The sequence below is a fragment of the Diaphorina citri genome, unplaced genomic scaffold (assembly GCF_000475195.1).
Source record: "Diaphorina citri unplaced genomic scaffold, Diaci psyllid genome assembly version 1.1 scaffold2153, whole genome shotgun sequence".
Lineage (NCBI taxonomy): Eukaryota > Metazoa > Arthropoda > Insecta > Hemiptera > Psyllidae > Diaphorina > Diaphorina citri.
In genome coordinates, this window is record NW_007379578.1 from 14,761 (window position 1) to 40,882 (window position 26,122).

Sequence of the window (26,122 nt, forward strand, 5' to 3'; positions counted from 1 at the left end):
GAAAGGTGGATGGCCTAAATTAGAGGCCAACATTTTTAGCATTATAACAACATTTAGGAGCAAAGTCTGAGGGGATAGCCCGGGATACCCAGCCCCTCCCTTAAATACGGCCTTGTAAGAAAACTATTCTTAAATATTTTCGAACCAACTTCTCCTCTTGTAACTTGAACTTACCTAAATCTTACCTAAATTAATTTAGTTTCAATGAAACGAGCTTTTCTAGTCATTCTAGTTTGATGCTAAACTTACGAAGTAGTACCTACTTTCTCTAAATAACTTATTAATGGAATTTTCAAAGGAATGGTCATTTCACAAAGGTAGTGTGTTATAATAACGGTCTGAAGAATTCCTCGTGATCAGGCCAAAGCAGATTACGCTGAAGTATGAAGATTTTTCCTTGACATCTTCGACTTCGTACGGTATGAAGTTATAGCTTTGAAGTCGAATAAAATGGAGATAGGTGGATATTTGATTATTATTATTATTTATTTATTTTTTAAGAGACCTAAACAAAGCTTTTGACCTAATCACGCATGAACTCTCAGCAATATTATGTTCTGCGTGTGTATTAATGACTCCTCTGTTCTCTATGGTGATTATGATGGCGTAGCTTATGTTTGTCCGTTTCATTGCTCACACTACACAGGTCGATTATCGGGAACACAGGTGTATTGTAAGCAGGCGATCCTGCCCAAGGGAGAGAGACTTGGCCCCCGGACTGGAACTCAACATTTTCTCGATTGGGATGGACGAAGAAACCGGGAAAGGGCCTGGCCGTGGCTGAAACAGGAGATAGACTGCTATAAGTAAGGGTATACGTGAAACAGGAGATGGACTGCTAGAAGTAAGGGTATAAGTGAAACAGGAGATAGACTGCTATAATTAAAGGTATAAGTGAAACAGGAGGTTTCTCAGGGTAGTCTCTGAACGACTTAAACCATACAATATTCTATGTACTGTGCTATTGTGCTGAATTATGTAATAGCCTTCATCTACAATTCTACACTATTCAAATTAGCTACAAACACAAACTAATAAACAAACAAAAATTATGGCTGTGTGAGGTAGGTATGAATTGTATCAAGTAAAAAAGGGTTAAATTTACTTTGGAAACATAAGAAGTAAATTGTACACACGAATGTTAGTTAACAAACTCAACGGGTACGGGGGTAAAAATAAAGAACTGGAAGATTTCTGAGAAAGATTCTTAATTCAACAGACTCTGTTTCAGTAGACTGGGGACAATTTTGTTAAACCGCTATTTTAAAACAGACTCTAAACTAATTATTGAAACACTTTTTGAAATAACTATCACTCAGTTAGCACAGTTAGTATCAGTCCCACACTCACATGCCTCATTCGAGCAATTCATCGCGGCAAACAGTTTGTCCACAGGTAGTTTGACTCCATCTTCATCTTCCACAATGACAGACAGGCCAAAGTTCTTGCTGGGAGTCTCTTTCCATGCTTTGACAGCAGGTTTGATATTCCACTCTGTCCACTCTTCGCCATAGATGGACAACATTTGACTGTCCAGCAACTTCTTCTTGTCTGGAATGGAAAGAGGGAGATTAGTTACAACGATGGTTTAACAGTACCAACAGTAAGTATAAATAGCTTTCATCGATAATCGCTTTCTCGCATTATTTTATGATATCTATCCGGGAACGGAAAAAAATTATGTGAGAAAATGTCCATCCCAGACCCAGTACCTCCAGGTGGAGAGTCAATAATTTTCAAAATTTAGCTACAGACGATTACATTAAGCCAGCCATTCCGGCTCAGAAAATGTGTGGAGGAAAAAGTTTCGGAAACCTGGGTATGAAGAAGCTTTTTCCGCCACACACGAACTCAAATCTGTGGAACGGTCTGAGCGTGAGTGGTGGGCACTACTCACCTTTGGATTTCTTCAAAGGCCGAGTGTACCAATAGATGGACACGCGAATGAGTCGGTCCTCCACTGTCTTCGTCTCTCCATCTCCTTTCTTCTTCTCGTCCTGATTATGAGTGCACCCTTCCTCCGCCACCACCAGGTTCTCGGCAGATCGGGAATGTTTATACAGACGAAGTTTGGCCTTGAGGACGTTGGATGTGGATAGGACAGCCTGGATGTTGTTGAAGAACAAGTTCATCACGGTTCCGTTGTTGTTCCACAAGTCGGAGGTCGTGTTTCGAGGAAGATCACCTGAGGAATGAGACAGGTCGACTTTGGTGCGCCTACTCTTTAAACAAAACTTTGTTCGGATTTGAGATGTCTATTTGTAGAGACCCGAGATCGAAATGATACCTTAAGTAGACGTCCACAAAGAAGAACCGTCCATCGACCCTCGCCTAGTACCGACCCAAGAGAAAACAAACAAACCATACTAATGAATAGAAGCGTCCTCAACGGAGCCTTGACCATAGTACACCGATCACCGATCCTCACAGAAAATTTTGTGTCGTTCGGGAAAAAATCGTATCGTGTGTAGTGTGAACACTCCCATTTAAATTACATTGCCTACAGGACATTCGGGGAAAAAAATCGGATGAAACTCGCGAATAGTGGGAACAGGCCTAAACTCGACAAAACTCGTAACGCGTTGGTCCAATGGTAACGCGCTTGGTTGCCATGCAGAAGGTCCCGGGTTCGAATCCCACCATCGACAAAAATTTGTACTCGTTTTTCGATTGCAAATATTTCAACGGGTTACTTTCTGGTGTTCTCGTGTTGACCCAGCACCTAAATGGGAAGTATTGTGCCCCTTCTCGCCCATCTGACGAAAGGCAAACTACGGGATGGGCATGCCACGCCACAGGCCACATCAAGCGTAGCTGTAAAACTTAAAATTAATTTCTCTACAATATTCACACAAAGTAGGTTATAGATATCCTAATTATTTTTTATCTGTCTGATTCGATATATCGACCTACCTAACAGCTTAAACTCAAAGAATACCTATCCATCTTGAATTATTCTTAATTTCTTATGAGAGAGGCCTACCTAGGTATGTAAGTACAAAATATATGAGGACTTAAAAACTAAAAAATACATGTAATAAATAAATAACATAAAATGCCAAACAGCATGCAAAAAGGAAGGAAACAGTAGGAACTTATTTACATTAAAATAATAATTAATAGTTAAGCAACGTCAATACTCCTAGTTCTATTTCTATCTAGAGACTATTCAGTCTCAGATTTCAATTACCAAAGTAAGTCCTGGCCTTAAGATATTGAGTTGCGATATTATGCCGGAAACTCATGCTCACAGACAGTCTGAGCATGAGTGACCGGCATTAGTAATCATTGAGTACATTGAGGCATTGGCACTTTGAGGTCTCTGGGTCTCTGAGCTTCGACGGGATAAAAATTAAAATCAGTCTTAAAAAAAGAAACAGTATCGATTATAAAATACCCTTAGGTATTAATTTAAATAGATATTACATATAGGATATAGGTAATAATAAAATTGACGTATTTTATTGATCAAACAATTTGTGAATGACGTGGCGATTTCTGTGTGTTTTCTATTTCGTGGAAAAGAAAAATGTCGTGTTTTCCAAATTGCATATTTGATTCATAAAATACGTCCCATGTAAGAGAAAAAATGTCGAAAAGAGAATAAATAAAATGTCAGACATGAGGGGCTTTCTACAGATGGGCGCATACCTTTTGGGGAAAAGGCGCTTTTGGGGAAATATAGAGAGAGATTATTAGATATACAGCATACCTATTATTAAACCATAAAATCTGTTGCAGTAGTTCAAAAATGCACGAAAATTGAGCAATTTACAGAGAGCTTTTAATTCAATCCCTAGCGGAAAAAAGCATACCACTTAATATGAGCTCTTTTTATTGAGAGCCCCTCAATATCGTCTAAAAAGTCATTTGTAAAATCTAAATGAATATGAATTACTTGATCATATTATTACAGGCCAAGAGTATGTAAGTTGGATTCTCGGTGAGTTTAAAAACTGTCACATTGTTTCATGTGCTCGCATCCTCGCGTAGATTTATTAGTATACACTTTTGTTCTCGTGAGAGGCATTAACGCCCTCTAACTCTACATATGTATAACCTAAGCACAGGTGATCTATAGGACCTAATGTCAATATTAATATGAACAATGAAATTGTGACATGCCTACTCGACCAAAGTCCAACTAATACAAATAGGTACATTTACACTATACAAACACAACATAAAGATAAGTAATGTTTCACTATGAGTTATTGGACTTATTGGATAAGATTAAATTAAAAATAAATATTCGTCCTTATGACATGAGGTTTTAACTGAATAAGTTTAGGTCAAGTTACAAACGTTGGGGCGTTGGCTTGGGTTTGGGTACATATTATACATAGATTTAGACTTGTAAAAAGTTATAAAAAAAGACTGGCAGATATAGGAAACTGATGAAAGATCCAACTGAAAGGTGGATGGCCTAAATTAGAGGCCAACATTTTTAGCATTATAACAACATTTAGGAGCAAAGTCTGAGGGGATAGCCCGGGATACCCAGCCCCTCCCTTAAATACGGCCTTGTAAGAAAACTATTCTTAAATATTTTCGAACCAACTTCTCCTCTTGTAACTTGAACTTACCTAAATCTTACCTAAATTAATTTAGTTTCAATGAAACGAGCTTTTCTAGTCATTCTAGTTTGATGCTAAACTTACAAAGTACCTAGTACCTATTTTCTCTAAGTAACTTATTAATGGAATTTTCAAAGGAATGGTCATTTCACAAAGGTAGTGTGTTATAATAACGGTCTGAAGAATTCATCGTGATCAGGCCAAAGCAGATTACGCTAAAGTATGAAGATTTTCCTTGACATCTTCGACTTCGTACGGTATGAAGTTATTTGTCATCGTTGACTTTGAAGTCGAATAAAATGGAGATAGGTGGATATTTTATTATTATTATTATTTATTTATTTAAGAGACCTAAACAAAGCTTTTGACCTAATCACGCATGAACTCTCAGCAATATGTTCTGCGTGTGTATTAATGACTCCTCTGTTCTCTATGGTGATTATGATGGCGTAGCTTATGTTTGTCCGTTTCATTGCTCACACAACATAAATTGGGTGGTGCAAGTCTGCAAATTCGGGTTTGGCACTCATGAAAATGCAAATACAAGGTCATACCCATACTTTTTGTTATTTTTTATCCAAATAAGTGAACATATAATAATACACATAAAAAAAAGAAGCAAGAAAAACATTAAATCTTATCACCTGAAACAATGTCTGGTCCAGAAATTTAAAACATCAAGTGCATCTTGATTGTAAGCTAAGTGCGGCTCTTGACTTACATATTAACATCAACAGATAGAACTTGTCTTCTGGTAGAAACAAGGAGACGTAAACACATAGAAAGTATACAAATCACTTGCCTAGATAGTTAGTCTGTCAGTCACCTACTTTAGTAATTTCAGATCTGTTAACAGGTTGGGGTTGTTAAGAACAGTAGCAAAGCGAAACGGTAGGTACTTTTGTTCTAGGGAAAGAAACTTTAAAGTTGCCCCAAAAACTCTATTATAATTATTTGCTCTCCATAGTGATTTTTTCAAACAGATCTAAACCGACTGGCAAATATAAATATTCATAGATATAACGACGCGGTTATTAGATCAGATTTCTGACGACAAAAGTTTTGGCAATCCGACACAACATCTCGCTTTCAAATTTTCTGGTATGAAAGGTACGTACATACCTGCGCGCTGCGGCAAATCTTGGCTGTTAGAAATGTACGAACATGATTTCGTACATTTCATCTGCCGCAGATCGCGAATCTGTATAGGCACGTTCATATCAACAGAATGGAGTAGCGGCACCGGCACGGTGCGGTCAGGGTGAAGTCACGTCAAATACAAGACGCACACATTTTGACCCGATCCGCCACGTCTAGCTCGAAAAGTGCACCAAAAACACTTTATTCTGGTAAAGTCACTATTCTTATAAAGTGAGGATGATCTGAGATTCTGAGTAAATTATCGGTTATTCGGTACCTTAGGTCTACAGCAGTAAATCAACGAAATCATGACACGAAAGTCAAATCATGTACGTATGCCTGTTTGTAGGTAAGTAGGTACTGGGATATGTAGATATTATAAGGTTGGTTCCAAAATACCTATGTATGATGTTTCTACATTGCAGGTTGAAATACAATACACGTATAATGCAATGCATATTAGGATATAGGTTGATAAGTACATACATATACCCAAAACATTATGTTTTTATAATACAGACTAAATAAGGAGGAAAAAAATCCCAGACAGAGTAATTTTTGGTACTGCAATTAAAGGTCACAGACGTACATATACATAAACCCATGATAGGAACATAAATTGGGTGGTGCAAGTCTGCAAATTCGGGTTTGGCACTCATGAAAATGCAAATACAAGGTCATACCCATACTTTTTGTTATTTTTTATCCAAATAAGTGAACATATAATAATACACATAAAAAAAAAGAAGCAAGAACGAGAGGATAGCCCGGGATATTCAGCTTCTCCCTTAAATACGGCCTTGTAAGAAAACTATTCTTAAATATTTTCGAACCAACTTCTCCTCTTGTAACTTGAACTTACCTAAATCTTACCTAAATTAATTTAGTTTCAATGAAACGAGCTTTTCTAGTCATTCTAGTTTGATGCTAAACTTACGAAGTAGTACGTATTAACATCAACAGAATCAACAGATAGAACTTGTGTTCTGTAGAAACAAGGAGACGTAAACACATAGAAAATATACAAATCACCTACCTAGATAGTTAGTTTGTCAGTCACCTACTTTAGCAAAGCGAAACGGTAGGTATTTTTGTTCTAGGGAAAGAAACTTTAAAGTTGCCCCAAAAACTCTATAATTATTTGCTCTCCATTGTGAGTTTTTCAAACAGATCCAAACCGACTGGCAAATATAAACATTCATAGATATAGTGACGCGGTTGTTAGATCAGATTTCTGACGACAAAATTTTTGGCAATCCGACACAACATCTCGCTTTCAAATTTTCCGTATGAAAGGTACGTACATACCTGCGCGCTGCCGCAAATATTAACTGTTAGAAATGTACGAACATGATTTCGTGGTTCTACCGCGGAAATGTTCGTGGCATCTTCTGCCGCAGATCGCGAATCTGTATAGGCACGTTCATATCAACAGAATGGAGTTGCGGCACCGGCACGGTGCGGTCAGAGTGAAGTCACGTCAAATACAAGACGCACACATTTTGACCCGATCCGCCACGTCTAGCTCGAAAAGTGCACCAAAAACACTTTATTCTGATATAGAGTAATAAAAAAACTAAACCCAGCAATAAACAAGAACCAAAATTTGGACAAACACCATGCGAGGAGGAGCGTGTATAGAGAGGTTGAATGCACCAGAGTACATTGGTATGCAAGTGGTCAACTGTCTGCACTCTTGAAATGAACTGCACTTGCCTCTCTGTAAAGTTTTAACCCGTCTATGTATATCATGTCTGTATAATACCCGAGACACTTGTCTATATGTTCAGCCCAGGGTTTGGGTGATGTATACCTAAATAACTAGAGGATACATGTTTGTTATCCCAGACCAAGTTCATGGCGGTGAAGTACACGTGTGAATGCAGAACATAACATAATATACCTCGTAACGCCCAGATTTTCAATAATAAGAATTCGATACATTTCGGTTTCTCTAGGACTATGCTCGTAGGTTAATCTGCTTTATTTTTTAGATCGAAAGCTTGAAAGCCATGGCATATAATGAGATTTTAATTTTGTATCTGTTTCGTAGGCATGAACTCTCGAAGAAATGTCGGAAAAGAAAATGCTCTACTCTAAAAATCACCAAATAACTAAAATCAGAGGGAAAACGAGACTAGACGAGACACTAATCATTTTTGTTCTCATACTTTTCATTAAAATAAGAAATTTCATGGCTAGAGCAGTGAGAATTCTCATCTAGGAGTTCTTTTTGTTCACGAGAATTCATGATTCGAACATGACTCATGACACGAGTGTTCACAATTCGGGTACCAAGTCTTGGCATCAAGGAGTGAAAGGGTATCTGATGTTTATGTATGTAAATAACGTTAGGAATGTGTCTAGACACCACGCTGTCTAACCAATCTCCGATATATCTCTACACAAATGTCTATACATATGTATATCTCTACACAAATGTCTATACATAATACATATATGTATATCTCTACACAAATGTCTATACATATGTATATCTCTACACAAATGTCTACATAATTATATTATACAGTTTATACCTGCATGTATCTTTACAGACTATCTCTACACCGTTGAACAACTCTAAGAATGAAACAAAACACAACTGGCAAAAGCACCGAACAAACTCAATACAATACTAGATATAAGTCACGACATATCCGAGGTGATAAAGAAATAAATCTAGTAATACTTGAACAAAACTTTAGGGATTAGTAAACGGAACATGCGCAGCTGAAATTGCAAAGAAAACTGGGCTCTGAGCTATGAAATGAAGACAAAAACATGAAATTTTCGATCTTTCTCAAATGTAGCTACTAAACCACAAATGACCATGCCCGGAAGAAGGATCTATGTCACAGTTTCCAAATTTTACAGGAGCGCTAAAAAAAAAAAAAAAAAATTAAAGGTCACAGACGTACATTTACAACGATAGTTTAACAGTACCAACAGTAAGTATAAATAGCTTTGATCGATAATCGCTTTCTCGCATTATTTTATGATAAGAATCTAACAAACATTCATGTCTATCCGGGAACGGAAAAAAAATTATGTGAGAAAATATCCATCCCAGACCCAGCACCTCCAGGTGGAGAGTCAATAATTTTCAAAATTCAGCTACAGACGATTACATTAGGCCAGCCATTCCCGCTCAGAACATGTGTGGCGGAAACCTTGGTATGAAGAAGCTTTTTCCGCCACACACGAACCCAAGTCTGTGGAACGGTCTGAGCGTGAGTGGTGGGCACTACTCACCTTTGGATTTCTTCAAAGGCCGAGTGTACCAATAGATGGACACGCGATTTGATTCCAGCCCGGTTGACAAAATTTAGAAATTAGAAATTAGTGATAGCCTTACTTTAGCAATCGAGGGCCGATTTTATCCATAACAGATAAGGTTCCTTCTCCGAACGTCTGTGTTTCTCCTATCCTGTCCTTCTTTTCTCTTCGCTGTTAGGACGATAAGACCTTATTAGCAGTTACAGGCCCCTCTATCAAACCTCTAAAAAAAGAAGTTATAATATGAAAGGAAGATTGGTAGGACTCCTTTTGCTACAAAACAACAATCAATATGACGGGATGATGGGCAATGGGCATGCTATTAAAATTAGGATGCTCTTTCCAGAATAACGGCAATTTCAAACAATTTTAGCTAAATTTTCCTGTTGTTTTTCAGACAATTCAAATTTGACAAACAGGAATAAGACGACCATGCGATCCTAAACTAGTCTGTAAAATATGACTAAACCACTAGGTTGAGCCTGGGCGGAAAGCACTGGTTATAAACCACGCCCCCCCAATTGGTACTACTCGTACTAGGTACATACACATAGAACAAGACAAGATGTGACTATCATTATAAGTTATAAGTGAACTATTCTTATAAAGTGAGGATGATCTGAGATTCTGAGTAAGTTATCGGTCATTCGGTACCTTAGGTCTACAGCAGTAAATCAACGAAATCATGACACGAAAATCAAATCATGTATGCCTGTTTGTAGGTAAGTACTGGGATATGTAGATATTATAAGGTTGGTTCCAAAATATGTAGGTATGATGTTTCTACAATGCAGGTTGAAATACAATACACGTATAATGCAATGCATATTAGGATATAGGTTGATAAGTACATACATATACCCAAAACATTATGTTTTTATAATACAGACTAAATAAGGAGGAAAAAAAATCCCAGACAGAGTAATTTTTGGTACTGCAATTAAAGGTCACAGACGTACATATACATAAACCCATGATAGGAACATAAATTGGGTGGTGCAAGTCTGCAAATTCGGGTTTGGCACTCATGAAAATGCAAATACAAGGTCATACCCATACTTTTTGTTATTTTTTATCCAAATAAGTGAACATATAATAATACACGTAAAAAAAAGAAGCAAGAAAAACATTAAATCTTATCACCTGAAACAATGTCTGGTCCAGAAATTTAAAACATCAAGTGCATCTTGATTGTAAGCTAAGTGCGGCTCTTGACTTACATATCCTCCCTTAAATACGGCCTTGTAAGAAAACTATTCTTAAATATTTTCGAACCAACTTCTCCTCTTGTAACTTGAACTTACCTAAATCTTACCTAAATTAATTTAGTTTCAATGAAACGAGCTTTTCTAGTCATTCTAGTTTGATGCTAAACTTACGAAGTAGTACCTACTTTCTCTAAATAACTTATTAATGGAATTTTCAAAGGAATGGTCATTTCACAAAGGTAGTGTGTTATAATAACGGTCTGAAGAATTCCTCGTGATCAGGCCAAAGCAGATTACGCTGAAGTATGAAGATTTTTCCTTGACATCTTCGACTTCGTACGGTATGAAGTTATAGCTTTGAAGTCGAATAAAATGGAGATAGGTGGATATTTGATTATTATTATTATTTATTTATTTTTTAAGAGACCTAAACAAAGCTTTTGACCTAATCACGCATGAACTCTCAGCAATATTATGTTCTGCGTGTGTATTAATGACTCCTCTGTTCTCTATGGTGATTATGATGGCGTAGCTTATGTTTGTCCGTTTCATTGCTCACACTACACAGGTCGATTATCGGGAACACAGGTGTATTGTAAGCAGGCGATCCTGCCCAAGGGAGAGAGACTTGGCCCCCGGACTGGAACTCAACATTTTCTCGATTGGGATGGACGAAGAAACCGGGAAAGGGCCTGGCCGTGGCTGAAACAGGAGATAGACTGCTATAAGTAAGGGTATACGTGAAACAGGAGATGGACTGCTAGAAGTAAGGGTATAAGTGAAACAGGAGATAGACTGCTATAATTAAAGGTATAAGTGAAACAGGAGGTTTCTCAGGGTAGTCTCTGAACGACTTAAACCATACAATATTCTATGTACTGTGCTATTGTGCTGAATTATGTAATAGCCTTCATCTACAATTCTACACTATTCAAATTAGCTACAAACACAAACTAATAAACAAACAAAAATTATGGCTGTGTGAGGTAGGTATGAATTGTATCAAGTAAAAAAGGGTTAAATTTACTTTGGAAACATAAGAAGTAAATTGTACACACGAATGTTAGTTAACAAACTCAACGGGTACGGGGGTAATTGCTCACACTACACAGGTCGATTATCGGGAACACAGGTGTATTGTAAGCAGGCGATCCTGCCCAAGGGAGAGAGACTTGGCCCCCGGACTGGAACTCAACATTTTCTCGATTGGGATGGACGAAGAAACCGGGAAAGGGCCTGGCCGTGGCTGAAACAGGAGATAGACTGCTATAAGTAGGGGTATCAGTGAAACACGAGATAGACTGCTATAAGTAAGGGTATACGTGAAACAGGAGATGGACTGCTATAAGTAAGGATATAAGTGAAACAGGAGATAGACTGCTATAAGTAAAGGTATAAGTGAAACAGGAGGTCTCTCAGGGTAGTCTCTGAACGACTTAAACCATACAATATTCTATGTATGTATTGTGCTGTTGTGCTGAATTATGTAATAGCCTTCATCTGCAATTCTACACTATTCAAATTAGCTACAAACACAAACTAATAAACATACAAAAATTATGGCTGTGTGAGGTAGGTATAAATTGTATCAATTAAAAAAGGGTTAAATTTACTTTGGAAACATAAGAAGTAAATTGTACACACGAATGTTAGTTAACAAACTCAACGGGTACGGGGGTAAAGTTAAAGAACTGGAAGATTTCTGAGAAAGATTCTTAATTCAACAGACTCTGTTTCAGTAGACTGGGGACAATTTTGTTAAACCGCTATTTAAAACAGACTCTAAACTAATTATTGAAACACTTTTTGAAATAACTATCACTCAGTTAGCACAGTTAGTATCAGTCCCACACTCACATGCCTCATTCGAGCAATTCATCGCGGCAAACAGTTTGTCCACAGGTAGTTTGACTCCATCTTCATCTTCCACAATGACAGACAGGCCCTCAACGGGTACGGGGGTAAAGTTAAAGAACTGGAAGATTTCTGAGAAAGATTCTTAATTCAACAGACTCTGTTTCAGTAGACTGGGGACAATTTTGTTAAACCGCTATTTTAAAACAGACTCTAAACTAATTATTGAAACACTTTTTGAAATAACTATCACTCAGTTAGCACAGTTAGTATCAGTCCCACACTCACCTGCTCGTAGGTTAATCTGTTTTATTTTCACCCCAGAATATTTTTTAGGTCGAAAGCTTGAAAGCCATGGCATATAATGAGATTTTAATTTTGTATCTGTTTCGTAGGCATGAACTCATGAACTCTCGAAGAAATGTCGGAAAAGAAAATGCTCTACTCTAAAAATCACCAAATAACTAAAATCAGATGGAAAACGAGACTAGACGAGACACTAATCATTTGTTCTCATACTTTTCACCAAAATACGAAATTTCATGGCTCGAGCAGTGAGAATTCTCATCTAGGAGTTCTTTTTGTTCACGAGGATTCATGATTCGAACATGACTCATGACACGAGTGTTCACAATAATTCGGGTACCAAGTCTTGGCATCAAGGAGTGAAAGGGTATCTGATGTTTATGTATGTAAATAACGTTAGGAATGTGTCTAGACACCACTAAACCCAGCAATAAACAAGAACCAAAATTTGGACAAACACCATGCGAGGAGGAGCGTGTATAGAGAGGTTGAATGCACCAAAGTTCTTGCTGGGAGTCTCTTTCCATGCTTTGACAGCAGGTTTGATATTCCACTCTGTCCACTCTTCGCCATAGATGGACAACATTTGACTGTCCAGCAACTTCTTCTTGTCTGGAAGTTCTTGCTGGGAGTCTCTTTCCAAGCTTTGACAGCAGGTTTGATATTCCACTCTGTCCACTCTTCGCCATAGATGGACAACATTTGACTGTCCAGCAACTTCTTCTTGTCTGTATCTTCGATATATCTCTACACAAATGTCTATACATATGTATATCTCTACACAAATGTCTATACATATGTACTTATGTAACCTATATCTCTACACAAATGTCTATACATATGTATATCTCTACACAAATGTCTACATAATTATATTATACAATTTATACCTGCATATATCTTTACAGACTATCTCTACACCTTTGAACAACTCTAAGAATGAAACAAACACAACTGGCAAAAGCACCGGACAAACTCAATACAATACTAGATATACGAGTAAGTCACGACATACCTATCCGAGGTAATGGAGAAATAAATCTGGTAATACTTGAACAAAACTTTAGGGATTAGTAAACGGAACATGCGCAGCTGAAATTGCAAAGAAAACTGGGCTCTGGGCTATAAAATGAAGACAAAAACATGAAATTGCCAGCCTAGTTAGCTTAGTTGGTAGCGCGTCTGCCTTGTAAGCGCTAGGCCGCGGGTTCGATTCCCGTCCGGGGCGGATTTTATCCTGATGGGATAATGTTCGTTCTCGGAACGGCTGGCTTTCGGTTTAACAGTACCAACAGTAAGTATAAATAGCTTTCATCGATAATCGCTTTCTCGCATTATTTTATGATATCTATCCGGGAACGGAAAAAAATTATGTGAGAAAATGTCCATCCCAGACCCAGTACCTCCAGGTGGAGAGTCAATAATTTTCAAAATTTAGCTACAGACGATTACATTAAGCCAGCCATTCCGGCTCAGAAAATGTGTGGAGGAAAAAGTTTCGGAAACCTGGGTATGAAGAAGCTTTTTCCGCCACACACGAACTCAAATCTGTGGAACGGTCTGAGCGTGAGTGGTGGGCACTACTCACCTTTGGATTTCTTCAAAGGCCGAGTGTACCAATAGATGGACACGCGAATGAGTCGGTCCTCCACTGTCTTCGTCTCTCCATCTCCTTTCTTCTTCTCGTCCTGATTATGAGTGCACCCTTCCTCCGCCACCACCAGGTTCTCGGCAGATCGGGAATGTTTATACAGACGAAGTTTGGCCTTAAGGACGTTGGATGTGGATAGGACAGCCTGGATGTTGTTGAAGAACAAGTTCATCACGGTTCCGTTGTTGTTCCACAAGTCGGAGGTCGTGTTTCGAGGAAGATCACCTGAGGAATGAGACAGGTCGAATTTGGTGCGCCTACTCTTTAAACAAAACTTTGTTCGGATTTGAGATATCTATTTGTAGAGACCCGAGATCGAGATGCTACCTTAAGTAGACGTCCACAACGGAGAACCGACCATCGACCCTCGCCTAGTACCGACCCAAGAGAAAATAAACAAACCATGCTAATGAATATAAGTGTCCTCAACGGGTCCTTGACCATAGTACCGATCACCGATCCTCACAGAAAATTTTGTGTCGTTCGGGAAAAAATCGTATCGTGTGTAGTGTGAACACTCTCATTTAAATTACATTGCCTACAGGACATTCGGGGGGGAAAAATCGGATGAAACTCGCGAAAAGTAAGAACGGGCTCTAAACTCGACAAAACTCACAGGTAGGATAGAAGCTCTGGACTTTCTCTGTAAAGCTGTCCGACGCAGGATGACTGGCCGAATGTTTCATCTTCTCATACATGTCCATCATCTGTTGACGCTCCTCCTCTGTGGAGTTCACAACAGGGGTGGGTCGTCCTGCAAACCCCAAGTAGGTGAGGATCTGAGACTTGATCGTGTTCAGACGAATCTCCTTGTTTCTGAAATGGGAACCAACACATTGATGGTGTCAAACTTCAATGATTAAAAGGACAATACAATAGTCCGTCCCTTATACCTACATTTTTATTACTATTGTAATAATAAAGGAAGGACGGACTAAAAAGCCAGCCTAGTTAACTTGGAAGTTATCTCGTTTGCCTTTAAGAGCCATAGGTTTCGGGTTTGATTCCAGCCCGGGTGGATTTATGTACCTGTTGACAAAATTTAAAAATTAGTGATAGCCAGCCTTACTTTAGCAGTCGAGGGCCGATTTTATCCTTAACAGATAAGGTTCCTTCTCCGAACGTATTATGTGTTTCTAGTATCCTATCCTTCTTCTCTCTTTGCTTTTAGGACGATAAGACCTTAGCAGTTACAGGCCCCTCTATCAAACCTCTAAAAAAAGAAGTTATAATATGAAAGGAAGATTGGTAGGACTCCTTTTGGTACAAAACAACAATCAATATGACGGGATGAGGAATGGGCATGCTATTAAAATTAGGATGCTCTTTGCAGAATAACGGCAATTTCAAACAATTTTAGCTAAATTTTCCTGTTTTTTTTTTTCAGACAATTCAAATTTGACAAACAGGAATAAGACGACCATGCGATTCTAAACTAGTCTGTAAAATATGACTAAACCACTAGGTTGAGCCTGGGCGGAAAGCACTGGTTATAAACCACGCCCCCCCAATTGGTACGCATGAACTCTCGAAGAAATGTCGGAAAAGAAAATGCTCTACTCTAAAAATCACCAAATAACTAAAATCAGAGGGAAAACGAGACTAGGCCGCGTGATTTATGATCTGTTTATTTTCGACAACAAATTTCGGAGGGTTGCTCGCTGACAAGACAAACAGGATCGCGTGACAGGTTCTGAGATCGGCAACACTGTCTAGACGTCTAGACGATTTAGTCATAGAAAACAAGCTGGTATGAACATCACACGACTTTCTATTACATTTGCGGAATACGTATTTGAAGAAAAAAAAAATGAACATTTTTCCAAGTCCCAAGCCGCCTATATGGCGGCCGATTTTTGGTCGAAAATTTTCCATTTAAAAATAATCACTAATGTTAGATTCACTAACCCTTTGATAACCAAAGTGTACTCAACTTGGAACTATCTCAAACTATGCAAAAAGGACATCACTTTTACGTGGTGCCCGTCACACTGTGGTATCAAAGGTAATGAGATAGTTGATGTCGCCTAGCTTCTTAAATCGGCAAAATAACCACTTTTTTCAAGTCAGCATACCTGAAAACATACAATTCAATATATTATTTCAATATATTGGACAATTTTTAAGGATTTCCCTATAGTAGCAGCATATCCCAAAAACGGGATCGACCATTACGGGATTACGGTACATCCTAGAAGAAAAGTGTAAATTTATAAAATGTAGAAAACAAAAATACAAACAACTTTTTAATTCATTATCCTTCGAAAAAATTTACTGGAAACGCGATATTGTGAGAATACCTCTTTTTGGCCGCTATATTGGAAAAATCATTACAGTACGGGATTACGGTACATCCTAGAGAAAAAGTGTAAATGCATAAAATGTAGAAAATAAAAAGGCAAACAACTTTCCAATTTATTGTTATTAGAAAATTTTTATCGGAAACGAGATATTTTTAAAAAACCCCTTTTTTTGGCCGCCATTTTGAAAAAAAGGCCGCCATTTTGTTCGTATACATGGTTTTCGGTGTCACCCCTTCCTAAAAGTTTTATATGGTCCAAATAAAGGTCCATGCCAAATTTGGTGCTTTCCTGACGAAATGCAGCTTTTTTGACGTTAGGCCACCGACTACTCTGTCAAACCTCTTCAAAAAAAGCGAGTAATCACTGAACAAAGAATTTCATTGGTTGATGTGAAGCTACAGCATTACCATGTGCCTCCCTTTACTATTGATTCTCATCTACTCGTATCATCAATCTGTTTACACTGGTATAATGCCTCCACTGCACTGGTTGCTACTCGATCAACGTAGCTCCTCAATTATCTTCACAAGGCTGAGTGCACCCCGAACTCCAAGCACAGCGCCGAAAAAACTTCGAACTCGCCGGGAATCGAATCCGCAACCTTCGGTGTACAAGCCTAGTGTGATACCCACTCGGCTATGGAGGTTGCCTTTGAAGTAAGTGTATTGTTAATAACTTGTATCATATATTATTATGACAACTGACTCTGATTACCGCTAAGAACAACACCATCAACAACACCACCACGTGCTTACAATCATACGATCTACGCCAGCCTGGATGTCGTCAGGTAGTCATATTTCAAACAGTTTGGCATCTCCATTATTATGTAGTCAAAATCTCAAATAAATGGGGATAAAATTCCATGCCTCGGCTGGGATCGAACCCACACCCTCCTGTTTACCAGGCGAGCGTCTTGACCACTACGCTACACACCCGCCTAACACACAACCACCTTTTTACCAAAACTGACCCTCCACTCTGTCAGTGTGGCGACCTCGTCACCGTCCGCCATCTATTATCCTGCCGCCTCCACAATCAAGTCCGCTCCTCCCTCCACCCCCCTCCATCTCTGGATGACAACCCCGAAGGCGTCAACTCCCTTTTTACCTACCTCAAACACCTCAACCTCTACCATATGATTTAGTTAACCGGAAACCGGCGCGAACGACAGAAAACCTCATTTTCCTACATCACCTAAAGATAAACCTATTGCCTATTGATCAGGGGAAAATCAGACCAGCCAATCACACTGTGAGACCGCCTGACAGACCGCGATCTGATGCTTTTTCCGCCACACGTTCAGATGATCTGAGCATGAGTTGCTGGCCTTAGAGCCGTTTGTTAAGCCAACAGCCCTAAAAACCACCTACCTCGGTGGTGTAGTGGTCAAGGCGCTCGCCTGGTAAACAGGAGGGCGTGGGTTCAATCCCAGCCACCTGACAGACCGCGATCTGATGCTTTTTCCGCCACACGTTCAGATGGTCTGAGCAGTAGTGGCTGGCCTTAGAGCCGTTTGTTAAGCACGGTGCCACGCTGAGACTTAAGTTTAGGGACCAACAGCCCTAAAAACCACCTACCTCGGTGGTGTAGTGGTCAAGGCGCTCGCCTGGTAAACAGGAGGGCGTGGGTTCAATCCCAGCCAAATTTAGCATGAAAGCATTTGGGAAAACATTTCGATTCCTATGTAAAAAGTCCTCAAAAATCCAAATCTAAAGTCAAAACAGCAAAAAATTATTTAAAAGGTTTTTTATTTGACGTTCCAAGGAAAAATGTAAAATAATTGCCTCTGATTCTTGAAAAAATTGCTTATTTTGCCATGTTTTAAACAAATAAATGCCATATTTTTCCAAAATAAATCCCATATTGCCATGTTTTTTTAGTGCCATATTTTAGAAAAATAAGTGCCATATTCTGAACTTCTCTGATCATGATGAATGAAAGCTCGAGACGAGACAAATGGAGATAGCAGCGACTCTGAAATTCTAAATATGGGAAAACTGATCGCTTCAATAAGACGCGTGTCAAAACTATTCAGCATAAAAAGTACGAACGAGTCTACGAGTGTCTTTTATAGAAAAGTCTCAATAAATAAAAAAAAAAAAAACTAGAGTTGATTCCGAGCAAAAATAAATTCCGCAGACCAGAGTGGATCTTCAATTCCGAAAATAAACATGTTGTCTTCCAATAGTCACGCTGAGGCGGGTTGAAGTAAGTACGGGTACCTATACATATACCTAAAAAACTGATTACACAAAATTCAACTGATTGGCCATAAGGAGTGCGAAAATTAGCTGACTGACCATAAGGCAATATGCACTAGAGTTGATTCCGAGCAAAAATAAATTCCGCAGACCGGAGTGGATCTTCAATTCCGAAAATAAACATGTTGTCTTACAATAGTTACTCTGAGGCGGGTTGAAGTAAGTACGGGTACCTATACCTAAAAAACTGATTACACAAAATTCAACTGATTGGCCATAAGGAGTGCGAAAATTAGCTGACTGACCTCCAGGCAATATGCAACCAATAGTCACGCCGAGGCAGGTTGAAGTAAATCGTGAATTTTTGTCGTAAAGCAGAGCTTCTTCACACTTTCGTGGGTATCACCTATCACAGCATTACCATGTGCCTCCCTTTACTATTGATTCTCATCTACTCGTATATCATCAATCTGTTTACACTGGTATAATGCCTCCACTGCACTGGTTGCTACTCGATCAACGTAGCTCCTCAATAAAACAGCGGTTTACATCGTTTGGTGAAAGAAACTTTCGGAAAAGTCGTACCATTTTCCAGTAGTAGGTACAGGAGTCGTACTCCTTATTGCCAATCAGTTGAGTTTTATGATCCCGAAAGTGGTTTTTCCTGTACTACTGGAAAATGGTACGACTTTTCCGAAATTTTCTTTCGCCAAACGATGTAAACCGCCGTTTTGCATATTGCCTTTTGGTCAGTCAGCTAATTTTCGCACTCCTTATGGCCAATCAGTTGAATTTTGTGTAATCCGTTTTTTAGGTATACCCAGTAAGTACCTACAAATCAAATCATGAATTTTTGTCGTAAAGCAGAGCTTCTTCACACTTTCGTGGGTACCACCTATAGTGGGTGGCCTAACGTCACAATTTTGGCCAAAAGCTGCATTTATTCAGGAAAGCACCAAATTTGGTATGGTAAGCTTATATCAATCTAATCCGAAGCCTTTGAAAGGTTTATCTTTAGGTGATGTAGGAAAATGAGGTTTTCTCAACAAAATACAACTCAATATTTGCCCTGGTTTGGTAAGCCCTGTACCGTTTTACTTACTAGTATTAGTAATAGTACTCCATTCATTCTCATTGGAAATATCCATCGTAAGCAAATTTCGACTGGACAATAATATTTTCAGTTTCATGGCATAATAATGGACATCCTCTTTTACTATATTACGTAAAACGGAGCAATGGAATGCAGATAGTAGGCACTTAATGCCTATATAGGTATCCGTTGAACTTTTTCCCATACCTACCTTTGAACAATATTTAGGTTGACCCGTCCTTTGTACGGGACCACCACACATACGCACACCCATCACACACCCACACCCATCACACCACATACACCACACACACATCACACCACACCCCATCCTCACACACCCACACCCACCACACACACACCCTTAACAACCACAAAAAATTTCATCAAAATCGGTCGAGCCGTTTTTGCGTGAAAAGAAGACAACCAAAGGCCTATTTAGCGTAACAGACAGACATACACACATACATACAGACAGACAGACAGAAATTTTTCTAATGTGATTTTTGGAATCGTGGATGCATAAGGAGTAAGAATAACTAAAATTTCACGATTCTAAGCAATGTACAGACAAATCTACAATAATTTTATTATTTATATAGAAAGGAATTTTAATTGTGTTAAGCATAAATGCTTGTCACAAATGTCGTTCCCTGGTTAATACACTACGCTAAATTTCACGACTTGACTTGGACTCGAACCATCAACCTCCAGATCCGAAGTCCACCGCGCTAACCACTTCACCACTGAGTTATCGTACACATTCCGTGTTTGTTTACAGAATATTACGCGATACATGTGTTGTTTATGCTTGTACCTCGTGCTACTTTCAAATGTGAAGGGTATTTATCGTGCACCTAGTCTTACTTTTGTCAAAGTCGCCGTACGGCGCCGGTCTTTGAACTTGTGTCTATGAGACGGAGTGTTTGGTGTTGAAACAGTGAGAACGGGTTGCCGCGCGGGGTTGCTCCTGAAGCTGTGTCCACATAGTCAACGGCCGTCGATCGATGTGTATCGGAGTGGATCGATGGTCGACCGACGGTGGTGGACTATGTGTGGACACGGCTTCAGACACTCGCATTGCATCCATTTCCTCAACAATAATAGGTACCGTAAATTTTAAATCATATAAAGAACTAAAGAAATGACTTGTGGCCGTTTAAAGTGTTTTTTAAAGACGATTATTTTAGTTCAGTTTCATCACTTTTAAACTCATTCGGGTTACACGACTTCGACGAGTTGTTTCCGAAAATTCCATTTTCAAACTTGCAGAAATTTCTGTGGACACAGGAAACTCCAAAGGTGCTTCATAGTATCGTGCACCTAGTTGTACTTTTGTCAAAGTCGCCGTACGGCGCCGGTCTTTGAACTTGTATCTATGAGACGGAGTGTTTGGTGTTGAAACAGTGAGAACGGGTTGCCGGGGTTGCTCCTGAAGCTGTGTCCACACAGTCAACGGCCGTCGATCGATGTGTATCGAAGTGGATCGATGGTCGACCGACGGTGGTGGACTATGTGTGAACACAGCTTCAGACACTCGCATTGCATCCATTTCCTCAACAATAATACCGTAAATTTTAAATCATTTAAAGAACTAAAGAAATGACTTGTGGCCGTTAAAAGTGTTTTTTAAAGACGATTATTTTAGTTCAGTTTCATCACTTTTAAACTAATTCGAGTAACACGACTTCGACGAGTTGTTTCCGAAAATTCCATTTTCAAACTTGCAGAAATTTCTGTGGACACAGGAAACTCCAAAGGTGCTTCATCCCATTTCACCTCTCGCCAGTTGTCTTGGTGCAGCCTTGCTATTAATATGTACATAATACGAGTGTTGAGCTGTAGACTCATTGTCTATAAGATTCCAATGTCACAATAATGACATGTAATAGGGTATTGAGCTCATCTGTCTTGCAGACAGAAGTGTAGGCATGTCATCGCCATCTAGTCTCAGAGACATCAACTTGTTGGGCACGTGCTAATTGTCCGATACTGAATAGGGAAACATCAGGTATGAATCATGATCAAGGAAGTTCAAATGCCATATTGTCATGGCACCATACTATTTTGCCATATTTTAGCAAAATTTGGGAAAATGCCTTAAAAAGCCTAAAAAGGCTTATTTTGCAATGAAAAATGCCATGAAAAGCCTAAAAAGACTTACTTCTTTTTGCTTATTTTGCCATATTTTAAGCATTTTTGGATAAAATATAAAACTCTAAGACCAAAGAAAAAAAAACGCAAAAAAGTACTAAAAAAGAACAGTACTTAAATGGTGATTATGCATTTCGGAAAACATTTAGCATGAAAGCATTTGGGAAAACATTTCGATTCCTATATGTAAAAAGTCCTCAAAAATCCAAATCTGAAGTCAAAACAGCAAAAAATTATTTTAAAAGGTTTTTTATTTGACGTTCCAAGGAAAAATGTAAAATAATTGCCCCTGATTCTTGAAAAAAATTACTTATTTTTCCATGTTTTGAACAAATAAATGCCATATTTTCCCAAAATAAATCCCATATTGCCATGTTTTTTAGTGCCATATTTTAGAAAAATAAGTGCCATATTCTGAACTTCTCTGATCATGATGAATGAAAGCTCGAGACGAGACAAATGGAATAGTGGAATCAATATTTGTAATTAATCCACATACGGCCCAACTCTCTTTGAAAGAAAGTCAAATAGACATAAAGCGCATAGAATACGGCATAAATCAATGGAATAATATTAGTGTCTTAAATTTGACTGTATGCTATGTAGGTACTTCTGTACTAGGTACCTAAATAATTTTGTACCTTATGAGGTATTTTGCACGTCACGTCGCTGGCTCTATAATATCCTCTGCCTTGGTGGTGTAGTGGTCAAAACGCTCGCCTGGTAATCAGGAGGGTGAGGGTTCAATCCCAACCGAAGAAGAGAATTTTATCCTCACCAATATTATTTCAGACATTGACCACGCTTATAAAAGTAGCCTACTACTGCTGATGCTCGGGTAAAGGGACTATTTGGCAATATTCGAGCAGTATAGGTACCTATAAATAAAAGAAATTTAAATCCAGTCGGCATTTATACTACATAGTTCTAAATCTACAATTCTACACTAATGTCAGGGCTTACCGAGTTGGATTATAAGGTTGACATTAAATTGCCTATACATAATCCTCGGATCAATCCAGGATTGAAGTCTATCTCAAGATAATCCGCGGTAGAATGTGTCAACCCGAGTAAATACCTCAGTACAGACACCTATATATTATATTGATAGGTGTGCACAGTACACACATACCTACGTCCAAACAAATATGCATTCATTAGCCTACTATATTGAATGTAAACTTTGGAATTTGGTAAGTATATTTTCCCCCTTATCAGTGCTTAACGGAATTTGTGCACAGATGGGTCTTTGACAATTTGAACATTTGAAGCCAAAATTCACATTAAAAACACGCCAAAGGTGTAAAATTTTGAAATAAAATGAAAAATTAAACCAATTCCCGTTCCACCAGATAAGAATATTAATAACTCACATGTCTCGATATGTTTTAGAGTTGTTGGCCGGCTCATGGCTACTCAATGTTGCTGTCTCCTCCACCTCCACTCTTACATCTCCACTGGATGAAGGAGCATCTGATAGGTACACATCCTCCATAGGTTCGTCCGCCTGTGGTTGCTCCTCCGCCTCCTCCTGCCAGAGTTTCAGCAAGTTCTCCAAAACACTAAGCTTTGCCTCGGGCAATGTCCTTAACACTTTCATATCTGCATCGAGCACAGAAAGCTTAATAATGTCTTGCAACTCTGAGTTGAGCCTTTTGGCAATGCTTTCGCTGTCAGTCTTTTGGATTGGTTTGGACAGGCCAGACTCCAGCCAGAAACACAGGAGAATAATGAGTTCCAGTTTGTGAGACATGGTGAATTGAAAGAGATCAACAAAGTCTTTGTACCCTTTGACCATCACGTACAGCAGAAAATTTACACCAAGGGGAAACCTATTTCCTGGTGTGAACACCGCATGAGGAACTAAAAGCCGCGAAAATCTGTCTCATTTTATTTTTTCCCTTTGAAAACTTTTTGTTTCAGTTTTAAGAGAGATCCTTGTCTGCTATTAAAAAATTTGTCTAGTCAATATCATGGGAATAATTTGGTGCATTTGTCATCTCCACTAATATCATGGGAAGAATTTATTAAAAAATTTGTCTAGTTCAAATTTCCAGTCTAATCAAAACAAAATTTCAAAGAACCTCTAGATAAAAATTTTTCCAGTCTTTCCACCAAAAAATATTCGACAAGGCTGAATATAAAATGCACTCAAAAAGAACGTATGTACCTATCAAACTTTCACTTCAATTAAATAAAAACGACGTGATGAGACGTCTGAAATGTCGACTTTTACGAAACCGCAATAAAAAAAGTAAAAAGTTTATGGTTTGTCTGACGAAAAGTTCGAAAATCAAACCGAGATTTTGGAAATATCAAAACGAGATCTCGGGAAAAATCAACACAAACGAAATACGACAGTTTCGAACGCGATTGTTTCGAATTATCGTGCTACGAGACGTTGAACAATTAGAAGAAAAAAAGCGGACACAGTGAATTATTTTCTAATTTATATCCAAAAGGTTAGGTGAATATCGTTTATTGTCTAGTTCAAATTTCCGGTCTAATCAAAACAAAATTTCAAAGAACCTCTAGATAAATTTTTTCCAGTCTTTCCACCAAAAAATATTCGACAAGGCTGAATATACACTCAAAAAGAACGTAGGTATCAAACTATCACTTCAATTAAATAAAAACGACGTGATGAGACGTCTGAAATGTCGACTTTTACGAAACCGCAATAAAAAAGTAAAAAGTTTATGGTTTGTCTGACGAAAAGTTCGAAAATCAAACCGAGGTTTTGGAAATATCAAAACGAGATTTCGGGAAAAATCAACACAAAGGAAATACGACAGTTTCGAACGCGATTGTTTCGAATTATCGTGTTACGAGACGTTGAACAATTAGAAGAAAAAAAGCGGACACAGTGAATTATTTTCTAATTTATATCCAAAAGGTTAGGTGAATATCGTTTCAAATTCGTACTGAAAAACGTCGAATCCAGATCGAAGGAAGGAAAGAGAAGGAGAATCAGCTTGGGGGTAATTAGGGGCGGGCTTTGAGCAGCCAATGTGGTCGGTATAGAAGGAGGAAGGAGTAGCCTAGTGCTACCGAGTACCTATATAAGTACCATGTAAAATACATTAGGTATACGTATACAGAGTACCTACCTAGGTACATAACTATAATACATGGACTCATATTTACTATAGACATTTTTGGACTCTGACTTTTTTCTCAGGGAAAACAGATTTTGAGAAGGGGAATCAGCTTGGGGGTAATAAGGGGCGGGCTTTGAGCAGCCAATGTGGTCGGTAGAAGGAGGAAGGAGTAGCCTAATACTACCGAGTTCCTATATAAGTACCATGTAAAACACATTAGGTATACTATACCTATACAGAAGTACCTAGGTACATAACTATAATACATGGACTCATATTTACTATAGACATTTTTGGACTCTGACTTTTTTCTCAGGGAAAACAGATTTTGGGAGGACAAAAGAGTGATGTAGGATTAAGGTATCCATTCTATTCAGATTTATTTAACCAACGTACAGAAAAAGTGATGACTTACCTACCTACAATACATACTTCAAACTTTAACCAGGTTAAATCAAATAAAAACTTACCTTTAGGTGATGTCCATTTTCTGCAAGAGTCGAGTCTGAGCCCTGAAACTACAAACGAGAGGAAAAATAGGTCTTAGTTGTGTAACCTGTAGGGCAAAGGACAAGGGCCCCTAAAGTATAGGTATCTCCATATGGCATAGCCCATCAATATCATAATCTATAATGAGAAAGTTTCCTTTTAATGTTGAACATCACCGAATTTCATCAAAATTGGACAAAGCATTCAAGAGTTATGGTAGGTAAACCAAAAACAGACAGACAAAAAAAAATCGTTAGTACATATAATAGCTATTTCTTTATCTTCTTTATTATTATTCAACTATTTTATGTTGATATTTTACCGTCACTTACCTACTCAATATTATACCGAGGTAGAAATGTTGTTTGTTTACATATTGTCTATTTATGTTGTTCTAAACTTTAGGTAAAAACATATCTAATATCTATGTAGGTATTGTAGGTATGTATCTTTGCTGATTCATCGCATTTGACAGTGAGCAACTTCGACCCCACTGGGAATCGAACCCACGACCTCCGGTGCAATATCCATCGGGCCACGGAGTCTTCTACCCAAAAAGTAATTTTCCCAGGCACAGAATTTCCAGCCCTTGGTCGAATACCTAGGCCGGTGGAACATCTACATCGCCCAGTCCAGGAGAATTCTGGCTCTATTCCCCTAGACCTACGGTCAGGTCTCTAGCTCCCCTAGACATACGGTCAGGTCTCTGGCTCCCCTAGACATACGGTCAGGTCTCTAGCTCCCCTAGACCTACGGTCAGGTC

The 26,122-nt window shown here is 38.6% G+C and overlaps 1 protein-coding gene across 1 annotated transcript; it reads right to left on the reverse strand.

The window, feature by feature from the left end:
* Window positions 1–539: 539 nt before the first annotated feature.
* On the reverse strand, window positions 540–23,704 carry LOC103518320. Its single transcript, XM_026830162.1, has 9 exons — window positions 23,143–23,704; window positions 14,632–14,831; window positions 13,953–14,240; window positions 12,861–12,976; window positions 12,062–12,149; window positions 11,286–11,450; window positions 1,898–2,185; window positions 1,351–1,551; window positions 540–780 (listed from the first exon to the last, which is right to left on the reverse strand). Exons 1-9 carry the CDS (start codon window positions 23,565–23,567, stop codon window positions 569–571), a joined length of 1,983 nt encoding a protein of 660 aa, XP_026685963.1. The 5' UTR covers window positions 23,568–23,704; the 3' UTR covers window positions 540–568.
* Window positions 23,705–26,122: the final 2,418 nt, after the last annotated feature.